The sequence below is a fragment of the Puma concolor genome, chromosome F2 (assembly GCF_028749965.1).
Source record: "Puma concolor isolate L17-30 chromosome F2, mPumCon1.1.hap2, whole genome shotgun sequence".
NCBI lineage: Eukaryota > Metazoa > Chordata > Mammalia > Carnivora > Felidae > Puma > Puma concolor.
In genome coordinates this window covers 64,061,227-64,082,752 of record NC_141684.1, presented here as the reverse complement: position 1 = coordinate 64,082,752, position 21,526 = coordinate 64,061,227, and the positions used below count along the sequence as shown (strand labels likewise).

The 21,526-nt window shown below is 40.8% G+C and overlaps 1 protein-coding gene across 3 annotated transcripts in view; it reads right to left on the bottom strand.

The window, feature by feature from the left end:
• SLCO5A1 (solute carrier organic anion transporter family member 5A1) overlaps positions 1–21,526 on the bottom strand; it is a 149,870-nt gene that overhangs the window by 8,026 nt on the left and 120,318 nt on the right. For all 3 annotated transcript variants that reach the window (XR_015246801.1, XM_086695522.1, XM_086695523.1), the window contains 3 exons: positions 5,532–5,691; positions 3,193–3,434; positions 926–990 (listed from right to left, as the gene is read on the bottom strand). Coding sequence is in view for 2 of the 3 variants with exons in the window: in XM_086695522.1 (XP_086551648.1) it covers positions 926–990; positions 3,193–3,434; positions 5,532–5,691 (467 nt within the window). In the remaining variant the exon portion in view is untranslated. The remainder of the gene's footprint in view (positions 1–925; positions 991–3,192; positions 3,435–5,531; positions 5,692–21,526) is intronic.

Here is a 21,526-nt window from a genome sequence, read left to right as displayed (position 1 = left end):
CTTACCCTCAGACGTGGCTATCAACCACAACATAATGACAAATCGAGAGTTCCGGAGAAGATTAATGTCTCAAAGGGTCAGGGGATACCATTTTATCCTTCAAGATGGAAATTAAACATTTAAATTTAAAAAAAAACTTTTTTTTCTTTTTTTCTTTTGGTCCTGTGAACAATGATACTGATTACTGGGGGAAGTAACAGCTGAAGAAAATGACAGACTGCCACTTACAAAAGAAAAAAATATGCTTGATAATGAGGAAGTCAATTAAAAATACATTCCTTTTGATCCAGGGAGTGGGCTATTTCACATAGTATTTCCCATGCATCGTCCCAAAACACCACAGAGTGATATGGTGTTTGTCAAAATCAGGACGATATTCTTCGTGCGCCAGTGGACTCTGTGACATATGGACAGTGCTAACAAGCTTCTCTTCAATTTGGGAATCTTTGTTCTTTTCAGAATTTTTCATTTCTTTTCCTCAGAAAACTTGACAGGTATACTTTTTGCCCAGTCCAATAAAATTATTGTAAAAAAGTAAGGAATTAAAATGTTCACAAATAATATGAGTGCCATCACTTTCCTGTTAAAAAGGCATAAAGGGACAAGAACGCCAAGACCATGAGTCCATCGCAACTGCTTGGTTCAATATTTCTTACTGTTCAAAATTTTCTGGGGAATTTAGTTCGAGTTTATTATGCTCATTGTGAAAAAGAAACTGTTCTAAAGTCAGTTTTGTTCTGTTTCATCAAATGACAGAACTGAGTAGCTTCTAGTTCAAATCAGAGAGTTAAAGACATTGTGCCCTGCAAAATCCTAGCTACCACTAATGGTAACAAATGATTGACTTGTGATTTTTAAACGACAGTGAGGATTTGCCATCTGTAAAGAGGAACTAAGAAGCACGTGCGGAAATTCAGGAACATACCAAGTGTTCGCAATAGAACAAACTGCATCCCCAGCGCGAAAGGTCTCTCCTCATCTTCTACTGACCTATGGTGAAGGGAAAGAAAGAAATGTTTTAAAACACTGGCCTCAAGAAAACGAACATCACATCAAGCCCGCTTAGAGCAGAGCTGGGGACCAAAGAGCTGCTGTGCCAAAATATTTATTTACTAGGATTTTTTTTTTTTTTTTTTTTTTTTTTTTTGAGACAAAGAGAGAGTGCGAGCAGGCTGGGGAGAGAGGCAGAGGGAAAGGGAGAAAGAGAATCCTAAGCAGGCTCCACGCTCAGCATGGGGCCCAACCCGGGGCTCAATCCCACAACCCTGGGATCACGACCTGAGCCAAAATCAAGAGTCGGACGCTTAACCGACAGAGCCACCCAGGCACTCCTATTTACTAGGATTTATTACCAACAGCCAAACAAGACTGCTGATACAGCTAAATCTGTGAATAAGTTCTCCCCAGCGAACACCCCGAAGAAACTCTGATGACCTCTGTTTCTGTGTAAATACTGGTAGAGGGCCAAAGGGTCATGGTTAAGGTACAGAAGTAGCTCTGAGCTTCCAAAATCGGTTCTGTGAAAAAACATATATAGTGTTTTATCCTACCTACTGCATTCGTTTTTTCTATTTGCTTACACTTTCCAGAGGGTAGGTGTGTAGACTGAAAGTTACTCCCATATTTTCTCAAGGAAAAGTATAGAGGAAAAAAGTTAAAGAAAGAAATAGAGTAAAAAAAAAAAAAAAGCATTAAAAAAGCAAATCAAATGTTAGAAAAAGAATGAATCCCTCCCACCACATTATTTTTTTTTTCTTCCTGTCCTGAAATGTATGCTCCGAGTAATTCCCACATGGCAGGAAGATTGGAATCTATTGATTTCTAATTAGAAAAGATTAAAGGGCTCCTTTTCTGATGTGTTGGGTTAAAAGCCAGCTGGTGATCTGCCTCGTTCGAGCAATATAACATGGGCAGCCCATTTCTGGGTTATTTAACATCTCTTGCAGGACTAAAGTCCAAAGAATTAGATTATTAATGATTCATTTTGTTTCAAATGCCGAAGCACCTCATCCTTTCTGTCCCATACGCATCGACTTCTAGGTATAGCATGTCAAATTCCCAAGGACCAGTACACTTGCCATCTTTTCCCCATCTTCCTCATCGTTCCCTAGCCACTTCCCCAAAGAGGCACGCACTGCTGTTACCCCATCAGTATCTGCTGATGCAGGCAGTGAGTGAATAAACCAATGGGCCTTCCCACTGGGTGCCGTTATCTTACTGTTGAGGAATGAATTGGCTGGGAAATGTCTAACTCAGCATCCCATAGAAGAGAAGCCAAAATATGCAGAATAAGCAGCAAACAGCACAAGGGAATGATGTCCCAGCAGGTGTGGCCACCAGGTGCCCAGCAGTGTGGGGTACTGAGGAGCCAGGGAGGAGGTGAAGGAAAAATGAGACAGGATTCCCTCTCCTCCTCACTCCTTCACTGCACTGCCTCCCCCACCCCATCCTCCTAAAGCTGCTGGGCTGTGCTCCTTCCCCATACCGTCCCCGTCCTTCTCTGCCTGCTGCAGCCTTTACTGCAAACGCCAACACCCTGATCTGAATGTGTCCGCGTCAACATTTTGAATAGGACTTCCATTAAAGTAACGTCCGTGTTCCCTTACAAACAAAGAAAGCACAAACGGTATATAATAAAGCGCAGCATGAACAACTGAGAAGAGACATCTCCCAGTCTGTCCTCAACTCCCAAACTGTATATGCTAGTAAAACTCATGAAATCAGCATTTTGAACTGCAGGCCCAGCATGAACTGTCACTGACTGCGGAGGTACTAACTATCTACAAGGTTGGAGATAATATTCTTTGCCGTAGGCGAGATTTAGCAACTTCACCAAATGACTTCCTGCCCCCGCTGGAGTCAGGCTTCTTGTGGCTAACATGGTGACAGCTTTCAGCTCCTGAAACTTGAACCTTATCGGGCACAGACTGTAGGAAGAAAAGACACTCACAAGAAGTTTCACCAAACTACAAGAATAAAGAACGTACTGGGGTACGAAATGTTGCAACCTTCCTCTCCCTTCCTGACCTGGGTAAACACTTCTCTTAAGTTCAACAAGCAAACGTCTGAATGCTTTCCTGCACAATCTACCTTTGCTTTCCGCTCCGCTTTACCACACCAGTCCAGTCTGGAACGTGTATTCTGGCAAATTCTGAGCGTACAACCCACCTGGGAGCCAAGTGCGGTTCTCACCTGAGTGTTACTATGATGGCTGATGGCTGGGCACATGCTGTGATGAAGGTGACTATGAAAAGGAAAATTAAGAACGGGATAAGGGTATTGCAGGCCCGTTTACACTTCCCGGACACAGCATAGCCGTTCTCGTTGAGATAGGTTTTGACAATAACGACGCGAAGCTGACTGCGCTGGCCCACTGTGGGCGGGGTGATCACCTGTCGGCTTTGGACACACGTGCATTCTGTGTAATTCCTTATCTGAGGGATAACAAAGATCGACTGTAAGCCAACAAAAGCATAGGAAAATCAAGACAAGGTTAAAAGTTCTAAAATAAGTCTCGTATTTAAATATGCATCATATTTAATTGAAAATACATCCTCATTGGGGCACCTGGGTGGCTCAGTCGGTTGAGCATCTGACTTTGGCTCAGGTCATGATCTTATGGTTCATGGGTTCGAGCCCCGCATCGGGGTCTGTGCTGACAGCTCAGAGCCTGGAGCCCGCTTCGGATTCTGTGTCTCCCTCTCTCTCTGCCCCTCCCCTGCTCGCGCTCTGTCTCTCAAAAATAAGTAAACATTAAAAAAAGTAAAAAAAAAAAAAAAAAAATTGGAAGAAGAAGAAGAAGAAGAAGAAGAAGAAGAAGAAAGAAAGAAAATACATCCTCATTGCTAACAGTAAATATCCAAAGCGTGCATCTAACAATGTCTGCTGGTCAAACTGTTTTAACCTAAACCTTTATTAGGAGCTTTCGACACTCAGTTCTATAGCATTCACATTCCATATGCTCATTTTTGGTCACAATTGTATGCTACTTCAACTGCTGTTTAATTCATGGACTCCCTGATTGGAGAAGCCCCCCCAAACACAGGAACCAAGCCTTATGTTTATTTATGCCCACCAGAGCACCTAGCATAAGCCAGAACACGGCGTAGGACTCAAAGTAAATACATGTTACATAAAGGCGGAGATTTCATGATGCGATAGTGATGACTTCAGGGCCAGGACCAGTGAACATACCACCTGCTATTTTGTTTGAAACCAGCTAATTCAAGGAACTAAAAAGCCATTTCAAGTAGGGGCACCTGAGTGGCTCAGTCGGTTAAGCATCCGACTTCGGCTCAGGTCATGATCTCACGGTTCGTGAGTTCAAGTCCCGCACCCTGCATCGGGCTCTGTGTTGACAGCTCAGAGCCTGGAGCCTGCCTCAGATTCTGTGTCTCCCTCTCTCCCTACCCCTCCCCTGCTCACATTCTGCCTGTCTTTCTCAAAAACAAATAAACATTAAAAAAAAATTCTTTTAAACCCATTTCAAATAAAAACAGCCAATTAATCTTTCTGCCTATTATGTTGTTTTCACCGTGCAACATAAGCTGAACTCACTGCCATTGTCACCTCTCAGCCACTTAGAGAAGCAGTAGCAACAAATATGAGGACAGGGCACCGTTTGGCCCTCTGTGCTCTGGGGACTGCTGGCCTCTTTTTAGGAATGAGGACTGTGCATTAGAGGACTCACTCGTTCACTCCCAGGACTTAGCCACCGAGAACACTTCTCATTGTCTCTTTCAACTTGGTTACACACTGGAGCTCACCAATTATATACTGGGGAGCCAGCCACAGGATTTCTCAATTTATCACTCTAGCTTAAAACTCTGAAATCAAATCTGATGATCCCAAAACATACAGTCAATAGTATAATCCCTTAACACCTACACAGTACAGGCAAATGCACCTTAACCTTTTTGATTAAAGCAAAGAATGAAACCAGGCTCAGTAAGGAACTGAGTAGAATATGAAAACCTCCCACAGTATTACAGCCTATTTATAATTCACGGGGAAGGGAATTCTCAAAATAGCCTATTCTTGAACTGACAGAAATATCTTTACTCTGAATGTTAAAAAAAAAAAAAAAGTTTGAACTGATAGTCTATGAAAAATCCATCACGCATCTTCACAGACTCTGATCAGGGAAGGTGCTCTCCTATCCTCTTCTATGGGCACAAAATGTGGTCATCTTGACCTTCAAATGCATCACAAGGGCCCTGGCTGAGTAATAAATGGGAAGCCCAGCATTCATCCTTATCATGTTTCACTGAGTTGGCACAGAATGTAAAGTGGGAGAGGGCTGATATGAAACCAAGTCACTACACACACATGTTCCAATCGTCCTTGGGAAAAAAAAAATGATAGCATTGCATAATTTTCATTCCTCCGGGTTTTTGTCAGGAAGTATTTTGGAGGTTATTTGAAGTTTCTTGAAAAGAGGGACTAAAGCCACGTGTTAGCATATGAGTCCTAACACGTCCCTGTCACAGGATGTTGGATTAACAGTACAGGAACTTGGGAAATATACTCACCCCAGTGCTAAGATTACCGCTGTTAACACAGCCAGCCAGACAAGGGTTAAAGTATGTAATTCCATCTGATCCACAGACTGGCTCATACTCGTGTATTTTACAACCACAATTAACATTGCAGCTTCCTGTCAGGTTCCTGTGAGGCATGGTGAGAGAAGGTCTAGAGAGAAAAAAGCAGGTCATGAGCAACATTTACTAAAATGTTATAAAGAAAAAATTCTCAACGTTAAGTAATTTGTCCATTTTAGAGAAGCTAGTTCCCATAAATCAAAGCTATAATACCGGAAATAGCCACCCTCGATAATTATTATGACTTTGAAACAAAGCATGAAGAAAAATGTTTCAATCTTCTGGGGCTGTAAATTCATTATCTTTGTATCAAATTATCTATCTTGCCTCAATTCTACCTTCCATCTTGGATCTTGGTGCTACAGATCTGGGCTCAGCAGTTCTAACCCTTGTTTAACTACTCACTTACTGTAGACACGAAGCTCTACGTTTTAACAAATCCAGACCTCAATTTCTTTAACTCTGTGCCAGATCAACAACATCACTAGGAGGGCGCAAACATAAAATGCATCCATCGGGGTTGTCGACGCAGATTGCTTTGACCAAAAACTTTAATTGTTCTGGAATAAATTATCTAAGAAAGACATGGGACTCTAGAAAATGAATCGGAAGTGATTTCCAAAGAAGATCAGGAATCCTATCACTAGTTTGATTCACACAGCCAGAGAAGAACGATTCAGTCCTTCCTTCAGGATGCCCAGATGTGGATTCACGGTCAACGTGGTGGGTTTTGTTTTCTCGTAGACTATGACGTCTGATTCAAAGAAACGATACAATATGAAAAGCTCTGATACAATCAATTCAGGCAACAAATATAAAAAGGAAAAAAAAAGGCAAGTCAGGATATAGGGTTGGGGAGAGAAGTAGAAAGAAATGCTTCGGAAGAGCAGAGGCAGGTACCCAGGAGGGGCTCATGGAAGAATGAAAGGGGCTCTGTAGTGCTTATACTCAACAACCTCTTTCCTTGGTTTCTCTGAGACCAATTTTTTAAATATTTATTTATTTATTTATTTATTTATTTATTTATTTATTTATTTATTTATTTTGAAGGGGGAGGGGCAGAGAGAGAGGGAGAGAGAGAATCCCATGCAGGGCTCTATCCCATGACCCAAAATCACGACATGAACCAATATCAAGAGTCGGATGCTTAACCGACTAAGCCACCCCAGTGCCCCGTGACCACCATTTTCTGTTACTGATGAAATACTGTTCCTAAAGCCACATGAGTTAGAAATAGCAGATCCAGGGGTGCCTGGGTGGCTCAGTTGGTTAAGCGTCCGACTTTGACTCAGGTCATGATCTCACAGTTTGTGAGTTCGAGCCCCGCCTCGGGGTCTGTGCCGACAGCTCAGAGCCTGGAGCCTGCTTTGGATTATCTCCCTCTCTTTCTGCCCCTCCCCCGCTTGTACTCTGTCTCTCTCTGTCTGTCTCTCTCTGTCTCCCTCAGAAATAAAATAAACATTAAAAAATTAAAAAAAAAAAAAGAAATAGCAGATCTATATCATTCATCCATCCATCTATTCATCATCCATCCATTCAACAAATATTTTGGAATGTCTGCTTAATGCTAGAACTTACCTTTAATGCCTATGTTGACTATCCACCCCTCCAGTAGCATAGCCCACGCCAACTATATGTGTTAATCTATAGACATAAGGCATTATTTGTTCAAAGGGCTCTTTCCTGTGTCCTCTTTCACACTTTGATAACTGAGTCCTCAAATTTTAATGGAAGGAACAAATTCATGGCAGTATTTAAACCTTATCAAGAAAGTCTTCTAAAGAGGCAAATGTAAAATAAACTCTGTTCTTCATTTATGTCATTCCACAGAAGAAATTTGGTCACAAGACTCTGACAATTATGTCCACAAACTCGCGGATTCCTATCATTTTGTTGTATATTTCAGGAAATGCAGTCCTAGGCCAGTAATGCTCCTGAGGGGCAATTTTGTTTCCTAGGCAACAGTTTTGTTTGTCATAACTACAGGAGTGCTACTGGTATCTAGTGGGCAGAGACCAGGGAAGCTTCTAAACATCCTACAATACACAGAACAACACCCCCTCCACACACACACACACACACACACACACACACACACACACACAGTAACAAATTAACCTGCCCAAGTCTTAGTAGTCCTGAGGGTGACGATGAGAAAGCCCATTCTAGACCTCTTACTACATTCCACAGACAATGACATAGATGTCCAGGGAGGTCAAATGATTCACTATAACGCTAATTAGTGCCATTTAACTGGTACATCTGAAAACCGCTCTGTACCTTGCCACTGTCTTCACTAGTTCCTCAAGAGCGACATTTCAAGCCATGACCCGATAAAAGGGTTTTTATATGTTTGCACGCGTAAGTCACTAAAAACAACAGGCTTCAAATCCATACAATATAATTACTACTATTGTTATTTAGAAGTTACAAAGAATTTCTTATGAAGATCACGATTCATATTCATTTATGGGCACCACAGATTCTAAACACCTCTCTTTTATGGGTACGTCCACTCAAGAGAAAGGAAGCTAGGGGTGCCTGGGTGGCTCAGTCAGTTAAGCAGCCAACTGTTGATTTCGGCTCAGATCACAATCTCACGGTTTGCGAGCTCCAGTCCTGCATCAGGCTCCGTGCTGGGTGTGGAACCTGCTTAAGATTCTCTCTCTCCCTCTCCCTCTGTACCCTCCTCTCACCGGAGAACTAAAAGAGAGAAAAATGAATCTAGAGAGAATATAAACAGATGCTTAAAACCCCCGGTGACAGGAAGCACAAGCTTTCCTGAGTTCCAGAAACAGAGGCACATTCCTAGGTCACCACTGGGTATGTTTGCTTTTCTCATGAGAACACGGTGTCTGAAACAAAGAAATGATACAATAAAGCTCTCAGAAAACCAAGACAGGCAACAAAAATAAATAGCAGTGAGAAGAAGCGGGTATTCACAAAAAAGTCATTGGGGAAAAGGCGACAGTGGCACATAAAAGGGAAAGATACCAACATGGTTAATGCTTTACACTGCGCTCATTTTAAAAATAAAATAAAATAAATTTTAGGAATAATAATGTCTTGCTTGACACTCACTTTTCAGAAAACAGGCTGGATGGTAATAATGGCATAAGCGTGTAAGCCTGAATAGTACTAAGCACCACTCACCGGCCTGCAGTGAGCCATCATGGGAGTACTAAACGTACAGGCTACAGTGTACCACGTCCACGTTGTGCAAAGGGACTGTGCGTCCCCTTCCAGTGAACTAAAGCATTTCTGACAAGTTAGCCTTGCAGATCAGGCTCATGCTAGCTCTGAATCAATGTAAGTAATTCCAAGTGAAGAAAAAGGCCTCACTAACAAACGGACTAACAAAGAACCATTTGGTCCAAGTTGCAAGCCTGAGAGTCACACCTGATATCTTATCACAAAAAAGGCAGAGGGGCGCCTGGGTGGCTCAGTCGGTTAAGCGTCCGACTTCAGCTCAGGTCACGATCTCACGGTCCGTGAATTCGAGCCCCGCGTCGGGCTCTGGGCTGATGGCTCAGAGCCTGGAGCCTGCTTCCAATTCTGTGTCTCCCTCTCTCTCTGACCCTCCCCCGTTCATGCTCTGTCTCTGTCTCAAAAGTAAAATAAACGTTAAAAAAAAAAATTTTTTTTAAATAAAATAAAATAAAAAAATAAAAATGGCAAAATTCTAGAACTAGAGAGATGGGATCAGTCTCTGAGATTATCTAGTACAGTTTGCGGATCTTAAAAAATAAGAAACTATAAAAAGTGCAATGATGTGTTCCATAATCACTGAGGCTTCGAGAAAACCAGCCACGGGGAGACTAAATGAACAAAAAAGGAAAAAAAGAACAAGCTTGCTGCCTAATGTTTTTTAAATAAATTGCTTAAGGAACAATATTTATTTAAAATAATATACAATAATAAAACAGATTATGGTTTAACATAGGTAATAACGTCCACTATGGGGCTATCACAGCTGGGTAAATAAAAAGACAGTTGTTCTCAAATCTCTCTCTGTCTCTGTCTCTCTCTCTGTCTGTCTCTCTCTCTCTCTCTCTCTCTCTCTCTCTCTCTCACACACACACACACACACACACACACACACACCCCACAGAGTATGTCAAATTATGCCACCCCAAGACCTAAGAATACTTGGACTTCCCCATCTGACATATTTCTACAGGTCCCCATAAGTCAAAGAGGAGCTCCCCAACCATCCTTCTGCCTCCTCTTAAGTGGCTCTCTATTAAGAAATACGAAAAGAGGGAATCCATGCATCTTATGCCCAAGTCACATGGATTAAAAGAATATGATTAACATAGCAGGTACCTTTTTAGGAAAAAATACCAATCACCTAGAAAAAAGTGATATCTCTCTCAAGTCACTATATATTCAAGTCTAACTGAATTCAAGAAGACTTCAATTAGAATGTGGTTTTTTTTTTTTTTTATTCCACTTAAATTCTTGGCTTCATATTAAAATGCTTCCCTGGCTGTATAGAGCTATGCAACTTCAGGTTTATAGTGATTATTATTATAACCATAATCATCATTATCATTTAAAACTAAATGAGTAAAGAGCCCAATTTTTACCCCAGGAATTGTGCACTGAAATCTCTATATAAATTACCTCATTTATTCCTCACAAGAATTAAAGTTGTTATGACTGTGCCTTCATCTTTTAGATGAGGAAATTGAGAGGATAGATACTGTCAAAGTTCACAAGAATCAAAGATGGGTTTAAACCCAGTTATCTCTGTGTCTGTGGCCTACACCCTGAAACCCCTATACTTGGCGGGCAGCTTTCCGTAACTGTCCGTATTTTCACTTTCTCTAGCATGAGTCTTCCGGGCAACTCATCCCATTTCCTTCCTCTTCATCTCATGCAGCTTTTCTGACACTCACCTTTCACCGTGAATGAGCATTAGAGTCAGAAGGAGCAGGTTCAATTCCATACCTACAGCTCACAAGTGCTGTGAACCAATCTAAAGAGATTTCACACTTGTGAAACAGAGATCATAATGTCTCTATCACATGGCTGTTGAGAGGATTAGGTGAGTAAATGCACAGCCAGTGTCCAGCATTGTTCCTCGAACATAATAGGCACTAAGATACTGGTGTGCGGTCTTGATCTACACATGAAAGAAGTATAAATGAATTAAAGTAATACAATCACAAGCACAATAGGCCTTCAATGACGTTTTTCTTTTCAAAAAGGAGTAAGTCGGGGCGCCTGGGTGGCTCAGTCGGTTAAGCATCTGACTTGGGCTCGGGTCATGATCTCGAGGTTTGTGAGTTCAAGCCCTGCATGGGGCTCTGTGCTGACAGCTCAGAGCCTGGAGACTGTTTCAGATTCTGTGTCTCCCTATCTCTCTGACCCTCCCCCGTTCATGCTCTGTCTCTCTCTGTCTCAAAAATAAGTAAACGTTTAAAAAAAATAAAAATAAATAAATAAATAAAGGAGTAAGTCATTTTCGAAGTTACTCCTACAGATAATTCGGGAAAAAGAACTAAACTGGGATCTAGTTTCAGGCCTACCATTTTGTAGCCATATGACCTGGGGCCAAATCTAAGTCTATGGCTGTTAATGCCCCTCCTGCCTGTATGAGGAGAGCAAGTGTAACCAAGGAATCATACATTACATAATATAGGTAATAGAACAGGTTTACTAGAGGACTACATTCATGAAAGTTATAATTACTATTTCCAATCATTATTTTTATTGTTAAAGTTTCCTTGAGCTTTGTAGTCAACAAATAAATTCACACATAAATTCAAGTGAGTTTTAACTTGAAATTTATATATAATGACCTACAACTTATACAAACCATCTCTTTGGTTTGAGCCCCAATGGGGGGCTCCATGTGGGGCTCAAACTCACAACCTCAAGATCAAGAGTCACATGATCCACCAACTGAGCCAGCCAGGTACTAAACCATCTTTTTAAATCCAGAATTACTTTTTAAAAAAAAGAAAAGAAAAGAAAAAAAGAAAAAAGGGGCGCCTGGGTGGCTCAGTCGGTTGAGCGTCCGGTTTCGGCTCAGGTCATGTTCTCACGGTCTGTGAGTTCGAGCCCCGCGTCGAGCTCTGTGCTGACAGCTCGAAGCCTGGAGCCTGCTTTGGATTCTGCATCTCCGTCTCTCTGCCCCTCCCCCCTCTCTCTCTCTCTCTCTCTCTCTCTCTCTCTCAAAAATAAATAAACATAAAAAAATTTAAAAATAAATAAATAAATCCAGAATTACTTTTTAAAAACGTATTATTGAAGTGTAGTTGACATACAATGTTATACTAGTTTCAGGTGTACAATATAGTGACTTCACAACTTTATACATTATTCAGTGCTCACCATGGTAAGTGTAGTCTCACCATCCGTCACCTTACAATGGTTATAACAGTATTATTGACTATATTCCCTGTGCTGTACTTTTCATCTCCATGACTTACTTAATTTATAGCTGGAAGTTTGTACCTCTTAATCTCCTTCGCCTATTACAGTTTTTGAAACACCTTTTTTTATTACTAAAGTAATACATACTCTTTGTACAAAATTTGGACAATACAAAAAGACTGAAAAATTAAATTAAACTCACACGTGATTCTACCACCCAGAAATATCCACCATATTATGCTTTTAGTCTACCACTTTCTGGTCTTTTTTTCAATATGCATATACAATAACATTGATAACATATCGTTACCAAGATTTTGTACAGTTCTATTTTTCCTGCTAGCATTAAATGATAAACATTTCTTATTGACTATGTTAATACGACATTATAAAATGGTAAATTTGGTCCTGGGTTTATTAATATTCATAGGTATTTTTGAAATAAAAAGGCTTATTATATTTAGATAGGTATTCCATAGTTTTATAGATTTCATGTTATTTGTTTAGATCTCTGTTATAAAGTTTAAAACTCATTGGAAGGAAAATTTGCTTATATTTTGTATCTCCTTGGTACTCTCAAAGTGAAGTAAAGCAAATTTTGTTTGTATCTCCCAAACAGAGCCAAGAATAGATCAAATCATATACATATAGCTAGACATGAATTGTAAGCCTATGAATTAAAGTAGCTAGGATAATCCAGAGACACACATACCTAAGATCTTTTAAGTAAATTATTTGTCCTCTACTTTTCAGGAATTTCTCTGAAAATTATTAATGTCTATAACAAATAAAAGATCTTGAATGTCGCCAAAAGATTTAAACAATGGGAGAAAACTTCAGTAGGTTAAGCTGAAGACACAGATGAGGAGATGAATGGTTTCATTAGAGAATTTAGAAGTGATGTGGCCAGAAATGATAGCCACGCAGAGGGCTGGTAATAGAGTATCAAATACACCCTGCGGCAGGGGAAGAAGTGGTGACAAAGAGAATGACATGAATTGGGAAAAGTTTCAGAAAAGGTAGGAATTAGCAGGCTGTATTCAATTTCCATAGTTTCAGTAGATTGGGTCAATAAAACTATACTGAGAGAGGCCACTTCAGGGAAAATTCCCAACCTCTGAGATTTTGGACTTGGTTGAACCTGGTGGACCACTCCATCCAAGTCACTGCCGAACACAGAAAACTGAGAACATGATTCCCCCTCACAGCTCAAGAAATCACCCCTGGAAACATTCTGGTGCAGTAAGTCAAGTCACAAAACCAGAGGATGATATAATAGATCTTAGTGTTGAGTTCAAAGAGATGACACTTGATAAATGAAAGATAATAAAGCTAGCATTATGAAATGATTTATCAAGACCCAGTACTATTGAACAATTCTGTACATGGGAATCAGATCTAACCCCTTTTTAAAAATTACTTTTTAAGAAGAAGTGGCAAAGAGGAAAGAACTCACATTATGCAGTGTGTTTATATAAAGTGTTATTTAAGCCACCGTGTTCACAGTAAATCCTGACTCTTATGGCAACGAGATGATTACGGCATACCTGTGTGAAACACAGACACAGAGGGGAAGCAAAACACATTTCCTAATTAAAACTGCAGGGACATAGTGGGTTCTGGGAATGTAATTACTGGGGTTGGAAATGGGCCAGGATATTCAACTGGAGCACTAGCATCTTTCATAATGAAAAATCATCCAATTCTCAAGTCTGAATTTTTTTCTTATTTTAGTATATTGTGGCTGGAACACTTAACATGAGATCTACTCTCTTGCCAAACATTAAGTGTGTTACACAGTACAGTTGACTATAGGTACAATGATGTACAGCAGATCTCTAGAGCCCGATTGACTGACACTTGATGCCCATTGATTGGCAACTCCCCATCTCCCACTTCCTCAAGCCATCATTCCACCTCTGATTCCATGAATTTAATATTTTAGCTATCTCGTATAAATGGAATCAGTCAGTATTTGTCATTCTGTAACTGACGTATTTCACTTAGCGTGATGTCTTCGGGGCTCATCCATTGTGTCACATACTGCAAAATTTCTTTCTTTTGTAAGGCTGAGTAGTTTTCCATTGTATGTATATGCCACGTTCTCTTTATCCATCCATCTGTTGATGGACACTTAGGTTGTTTCCACACCTTGGCTATGAAATCTGAATTTTCTAGGGGAACCACCAATAACATGTCAGGTTCATTCTGCAAAAAGACTGTGACTCCATTTTGGCTCAACAGGAAAAGTTCATCTTTCTAAAACATCTCAACCCCATATCAGGCATTGAGGTACCTCTTGAGCATTTGATACAAATTCAAAGATGGATCAGTTATCAGGTCCTTTAATATAAGAAGATTCATCCTGCTGGTGAACCTGGGGCTTCGCTTACAGGCTTTAATAAATGGAGGTAGCTCATAGGTTGTGCTTGCTTCTTTGTGCTTTTTTCTTCTTTTGGAACTTTTTATTTTATTTATTTTTTAAATTTTTTTTTAACATTTATTTTTTTTGAGAGACAGAGAGAGACAGAGCATGGGCAGAGGAGGGGCAGAGAAAGGGAGGGGGAGACACAGAATCTGAAGCAGGCTCCAGGCTCCGAGCTGTCAGCACAGAGTCTGATGTGGGGCTCGAACTCACGAACTGGGAGATCATAACCTAAGCCGAGGTCAGATGCTCAACCAACTGAGCCACGCAGGCGCCCCTTCTTTCAGAACATTTTAATAATTAAAAGCATTGCATTCAGAATCAGAGAAACCTGGGTTCAAATTCTAGTTCTATCATTTTCTGTGTGACTGAGCAAGTTATTCAATCTTTCTGAGCTTCTTTCTTAAATTTCAAATGAGAAAAAATGCCATTAAATAGTTATTTATCAATTGCTTAGCATGTATGGGTTTTATCCTATTTCACCTTTCTTAATTCTAAGAGATTGGTACTGTTATTGACGCAGCTTAATGATAAGGAAACTGACGCACAGAGAGATTAAGGAATTTGCAAAGTATTTTATTCAATCCTCAGGGCAATTCAGCAAGATAGTATCTTGAAGGTGTGGAAACCAAACACAGAAAGGTTGAAGAATCTCCCCATCCTTACATGGCTAGTATGTGGCAAGGCTGGGGTGAAAATCTAGGCTGGTTAACTTGAGAGCCTCTGAGCTACAGCACTGTGTAGACACAGCATTATGCCTGTAACCCAGCTGTATGAAAAAAATGAAGAAACAATGCGCCACTGACAGAAACAGATACAATCTCTCCAGCTCTCTTCCTAAGGAGGTGGTGAGTACCTTCAGTGTTTCCCTACATGAAATAAAGCAGCAACTGACCGTGGTGCTCGGAAAGAACAAACTCTGAAATAGATAATCTGGGTTTCATCTGGTTCTGCTCCTTGTTAACTGAGGACTTTGGGCAAATCACTTCATCTGTAAGCCCAGTTTCTTTAATTAAAACATGCAGGTAATAGTACACACAGTAGAGTGGTGTCGCAAGCATTATATATAAAAGATATACACGAGCAAAGGCCGATCACCAGACCCGAATCAAACAGACACCAAACAAAGACTCCTCTCTTCACTGCCACTCCCTTCATCTCTCTATTGGATTTAAAGGAGAAAAAACAAACAAACAAACAAAAAGTCCCACATGCAAGCCTCAAAATCACACAGAACAGCTTTTACTTAACAGGCCAAGCCAGACCGATAAGCAGGTTGTACACTGCACAAGAGCACCCAGCCAAAGGAGCAAGGAGAGGCTGAAATGTAGTCCACACCCTGCTTGGAGAAAGGACACTCTTACTCTTCACACAAACATAACTGCTGTTCTTAAAGTGCCCAGCCTAGGGGTGCCCGGGTGGCTCAGTCGGTTAAGCGTCCAACTTCGGCTCAGGTCATGATCTTGCAGTCTGTGAGTTCAAGCCCCACATCGGGCTCTGAGCTGTCATGAGCCCAGCATTGGGTTCTGTGCTGACAGCTCAGAACCTGAAGCCTGTTTTGAATTCTGTGTCTCCCTCTCTCTCTCTCTCTGCTCGTCCCCTGCCTGCTCATGCTCGTGCTCTCTCTCTCTCTCAAAAAAAAAAAAAAAAAGTGCCAAGCCTTTGCAGCTGCACCCCCCGCCCCCAAAAGTGTTTACATTAATTCAATTTTAGACTACCTTCCTAGAAGTATTTGGGAAGCCAGACGAATTCTCCAAGGAAACTGGGTTTTTATGTTGCTAATTTATGAACTTGGATGAAGTCAGGCTGCAACTACTGGAATGAATGGAAACCTGAAGTAGCCTCCAGCATGCCTTACCGAGTTTTTCTCTGTTGGATACAATCGAATGAGAAGAAGTGTACCATAAATCATGGAATTGGGTGATTAAGATGCTTATTTTCATCAAGTTCTTAAAAGTTCAACATCACTAGATGAATAACATCCCTACACAGACATAGATGCCAGACATTCATTCATCTTGTAAAGAAGAAAAGGCAGTTGCTTTGTATGATCTAGAAGGGAAAGGAGAAGAGACAAGAAACTGACTTTTTCAACGTATACTAAGTGCTGGACTCCGTGGTAGGAAATAGCAGAAAACTTCCCTAATACAGTCCTCAAAATCAAAACTACAAACACAAAATATTGGAAAGCTTCAAACTGGAGACTGAGGACGGAGGAAACAGACACTGGCTTCCCATTTTTTAACCCGTCTGCAGTATTTTGTTTTTTCAACCACATGTGTTTTATGTAATTACGTTTGTAACCAGATGTGACTGACATTATCACCAATTTTGCCATGAGGAAAACAAAACTCAATACTAGCTTTTTTTTTTCTTTCCCAAGGTCACACAGTTAGAAACTTGATGGCTCTGGTACTTTTCTTTGAAAATAACATCGTCTTTGACAAAGGAGTTTGAGGGGAGAGGGGAGAGAAGGCCAAGAAGTTCATTGTTGGGACCCCTGTTTTCTCACTAACACAGAATCTGGGATGTCCAACAAGAAAAACAAGACTAGAGTAAGACAAAATACTTGAAGAAAAGAATTTTAAAAAATGCAACCATGCTGGGGCACAGGAAAGGAAGCTGAGTAGGGCCAAGGAAATGGATTGCTCAGCAAAGATGAGGGCCTGCTAAGATTGGAACTCATAAATTTGTAATGGGGCCAATCAGCACAATTATGTAATTTTTGCCCATAGTGCTGGAGAGTCCAGAGTCCGTTGATTCAGGATTGGCAAGACTGATGTGGTGCTAAGCAAGGGTTTTAAATTCTTGAGGGGACTTGCAGTTTGAAAGCAAGTAAGATGGCAGGCGGGGGGGGGGGGGGGGGTGTGCCTCCCCACCCCACCTCTGAGAATGCACTTAAAATTAAAGCGAGCAAAATTAAAAGGAATAATGCCAGCAAAGAGGAATGGAAAGACTAACACCAAACTTCATGAAAAGAGCAAAGTGGATACGCATAATACGCATATTATGAGCAGATGAGCAGATACCACCTTGGAGAAGAGCCAACCTGCCCCATGGACCCTCCATGAGGCTCCACAAGGTTGTGAGCTCGAAGTCATCAGATGCGGCAGAAGCCCCAGATGAGGAGGAAGCTGAGGTTTGAGGGAGAGAAAATTGTACCAGTGGATCCTTCCATTCTCATATTCACTCACCTCCACCCCCACGTCAGAGCCCAGACATTCTCCAGAACGTCCTCCTCTAAAGAAATTGGAAGAAATTCAAAAAGCTAAGCTTCTACTCTAGATTTTGACAACGGAGACTAACCCCCCCCGCCATGTTTGTATGGGGGTGAGGGTGGAGCACATAACCTGAAAGGTGCTAGACTGAGTCTTGTCAGCCTGTAAAGCCCAGAATAAACGAACAGAAAAACTAACCCTTAAAATCAAATGGCAAAATGTGAGGCATAGAAACAAAGTAAAAAAAAAAAAAAAAAAAAAAAAAAAAAATCTAATTATATACACAGATCTGAGAAGATATTACTACATAAAAAGTCATCAGGAACACGGCGCCTGAGTGGCTCAGTCGGTTGAGCATCCAGCTTTGGCTCAGGTCACAGTCTCATAGTTCATGAGTTCGAGCTCCATGTCAGGCTCTGTGCTGACAGCTCAGAGCCTGGAGACTGCTTCGGATTCTATGTCTCCCTCTGTCTCTCCTCCCCCCCTCCCTCCCCACTCATGCCCTCTCTCTCTCTCTCTCTCTCTCTCTCTCAAAAGTAAATAAACATTAAAAATTTTTTTTAAAAAAAGACATCAGGATGTTATGAAAAGGGAACACTCAGAATACAAAAAAGAAAAAAGTTATTCTCAAAATAAAAAGACAATTTACATAAAGAATAGAAAACAAAGCATGGAAGAATCTCTCAGAGCAAAGGACATAGGAAATACAAGAGAACAAATGAAACATACAGGCAACCAGTCCATAAGTTCCAACAACAGATTAGCAGGAATCCTGGAGAGAGCATGGAAAATGGAGAGAGTGCGTAAAGTATAGCAGAAGAAAACCTCCCTGGAGTTTAAGACATACATGTGAGATTAAGACGGTTCAGAGAGTGCCTAATGTAGTGAACGAACAAAGCCCTAGGCCAAAACATTCATTCATCTGTTCATTCCTTCATGCAACAAACACTGTGCATTGCTTCAGATGGTGGGGATGCGGTTATGATATAGACAGCTGTAGTAACTGTTCTCAAGGAGCTCATAGTTTAGAAACAGAAGACAAGAGCAGGGCACGTACTCAAACAAGATAACTTCAGCTAGTGGTAAGTGCTACGGGGAAATTAAGGAGGAGTAATGCAATAAAGGGAAGAATGGGTTCCCTTAGGTTGGGCAGAGAGGAAGAGCCTCTCTGGGAAAGTGACATTGGAAGGGTCCAATGTCCATCCAAAGACAAAATTGGATGGTAAAGCATTCCTTATGAAATTTCAGAACACCTTGGATAAAAAATTTCCTAAAATCGTCCAAATAAAGTTGGCTACAGAGAAATGAGAGCTAGGCCTGGAGTTAAATTTCTTACCAGCAACATTAGATGCTAGATGACAAAGCCGTGGTTTCAAAGTTCTCCGAAAAGCAATTTATAACTTATAATTCCATACCCACTCAAACTATCTTTAAATGTGAGAGAAAGAATAAAGATGCTTTAATACATTTACAGGATCAAAAAGTTTTTCTTCCCACGGGCTCTTTCCTAGGGAGGTATCTGGGTATTTTTCTCCAGCAAAACAAGGAGTTAACAAATAAATAAACACACAAACAACTAAAAAAGTGGATACAACTGAGATACATGAAAGGAAGTTTCCAGAATATAAATTACGCCTAGAAAGCAACTAGTCCAACTGAAATAAGATTACAGAAAAACAAGAATTCAATAAAACAAAGTATGTTGAGAACTTAAAAAATAATATGAGCATGGTAAAGGCTAGTAGTCGGGGAAAGAAGAATAGGCCTTTACAACTCAAGGACAGGGGACACCTGGCTGGCTCAGTCAGTTGAGTGTCCAACTCTTCATTTTGGTTCAGATCATGATCCCGTGGTTCAAGAGATCGAGCCCCGTGTCAAGATCTGCTGACAGCAAGAAGCCTGCTTGGGATTCTCTCTCTGCCTCTCTCTCTTGCTGTCAAAATAAATAAACTTTAAAAAAAAAAAAAAAAGAACTCAAGGACAGACAACACAAGTAAGCTGTGGTCTAAATGTACAATTTTAAGCAGATTTCCATCCCCACTCTAGTTAGTGGATGACTACTTCTTCCCTCATGACTTTATTTTCTGGAGAAAATAAACCAAAGTCTACGGACGTAAGAGCATCACATATAAAGAAGACCTTTGGTGAGATGCTAGAATGATGGCAGGGGAATTAGGTAAAAGTCTACAGAATGAACAGAAGGACCCAGGCCCCTTCCCACCACCATCCCACTCCCAGCTCTAGAACACCAGAAGCTAGGCTTACAACCCTGAATCTATCCCAACACAGCTCCAGCCGAGAAACAGGAAAACCCTTCTCCTGAGCAGCCAGAGCACTCCAGAGGTAAGGCCTCAAGTTCTGACATGCATTACCCCAATGAAAATGCCAGCTCCCCATCTCCCATTACCTACGGTGAGATCCACCAAATGACAAGCTCTACTGTCAGACCAGAGCACCGACCTAGCTTTTTAAACGCATGTTCTTCAAAACTAAGAGAAAGCTAAGGATCACCAGAAATGTAAGGGAAGCTTCCAACATAATCAGGACAGCAAAATAAATAGAAAGCAGGCACTCGGAGGACATAGACAATTCAGGAAGGAAAACAAACTCTAAATAATGTTGGAGAAGTAAGAGGAGGGATTCCACCTATGAAGCAAGAGGACTAGAAGCAAAAAAAAAAAAACAATAAAAAATTTGGATGTTAAAAATACAGGGGCACCTGGGTGGCTGAATTGGTTCAGCTTAGGTGATAATCCTGCAGTTCGTGAGTTCGTGAGTTCAAGCCTCACGTTGGGCTCTGCTGACAGTGCGGAGCCTGCTTGGGATTTTCTCTCTCTCTCTGCCCCTCTTGTGCACTCTCTCTCTCTCTCTCTCTCAAAAATAAATAACTTTTGAAAAAATACAATATTCAAAATAAAGATTTAGCAGAAGACTGAAAAAAATAGAGCTGAAGAAATCTTTCCAAAAGTAGCACAAAAAAAGTGTTTTATACAATATAGGTGATAAAGAAGAGTAGAGAATCAATGAAGGAGAGAGAAGAGAAAAAATGGTGAGGAAAAAATATCAAAATTTAAGTAAAAAATAAAAACAAAACTGAAGGACATAGTTTCCAGACATTAAAAGCTCACTTAAGTGCTCGGAGCAGGGGGTGGGAGGGGTGGAAACCCACTCCAAAGTATATCATGATGAAATTCAGGAACACCAGGAGTAAACTGAAAGCTCCTAGAAAGAAAAAATAGGGTACATACAAAAGACTGGGAGAAAGAAAGGCCAGATTTTCCACAATAGCATGAGAAATTAGATGACAATGGAGTAATAAAATTGAGTGAAAATGATTCATCCAATCTAAAATTCTTTACCCAGCCAACTTGGCAATCAAATATAACAGCTTTTTTTTAAAAAGCTATTTCATGAACAATATTCAGAAAAAAAAAAGTTACAGCCTTTATAGCCTTCCTGTAGCTACTAAGGGATGTGCTCTCACAAAATGAGGGACGAGCCAAGGAAGAGGCATGTGAGCTCAGAGGAACAAAGGATCCATACAGAGGCAAAGGGGATTCCAGGGAGCCGACTAGGCGCAGCTAGGACTCTGATTAGATGACTCCAAGGGGTGGGAAATGGAATCAGGAGGTTATCAGACAGGAGAAAAATCACAGTGAGATATTTTGAGCCCTTAGAGAATGTAGGAAGCCAGACACATTCAGAGAGAACAAAGGAAATGAAAATAAAACAATTATGAATTCCAGGAAAATCAACGTTGTACACAAGAAGAAATCTAATCATGACATACTGCTTGTGCCTCAGCAGTTAATAATACTGGCAGGATCAAACATAAGAATATCCAAGAAGGATTTGACCACAATATATGAGTGGAAAACTGAACTCCTCATTTATCAAGA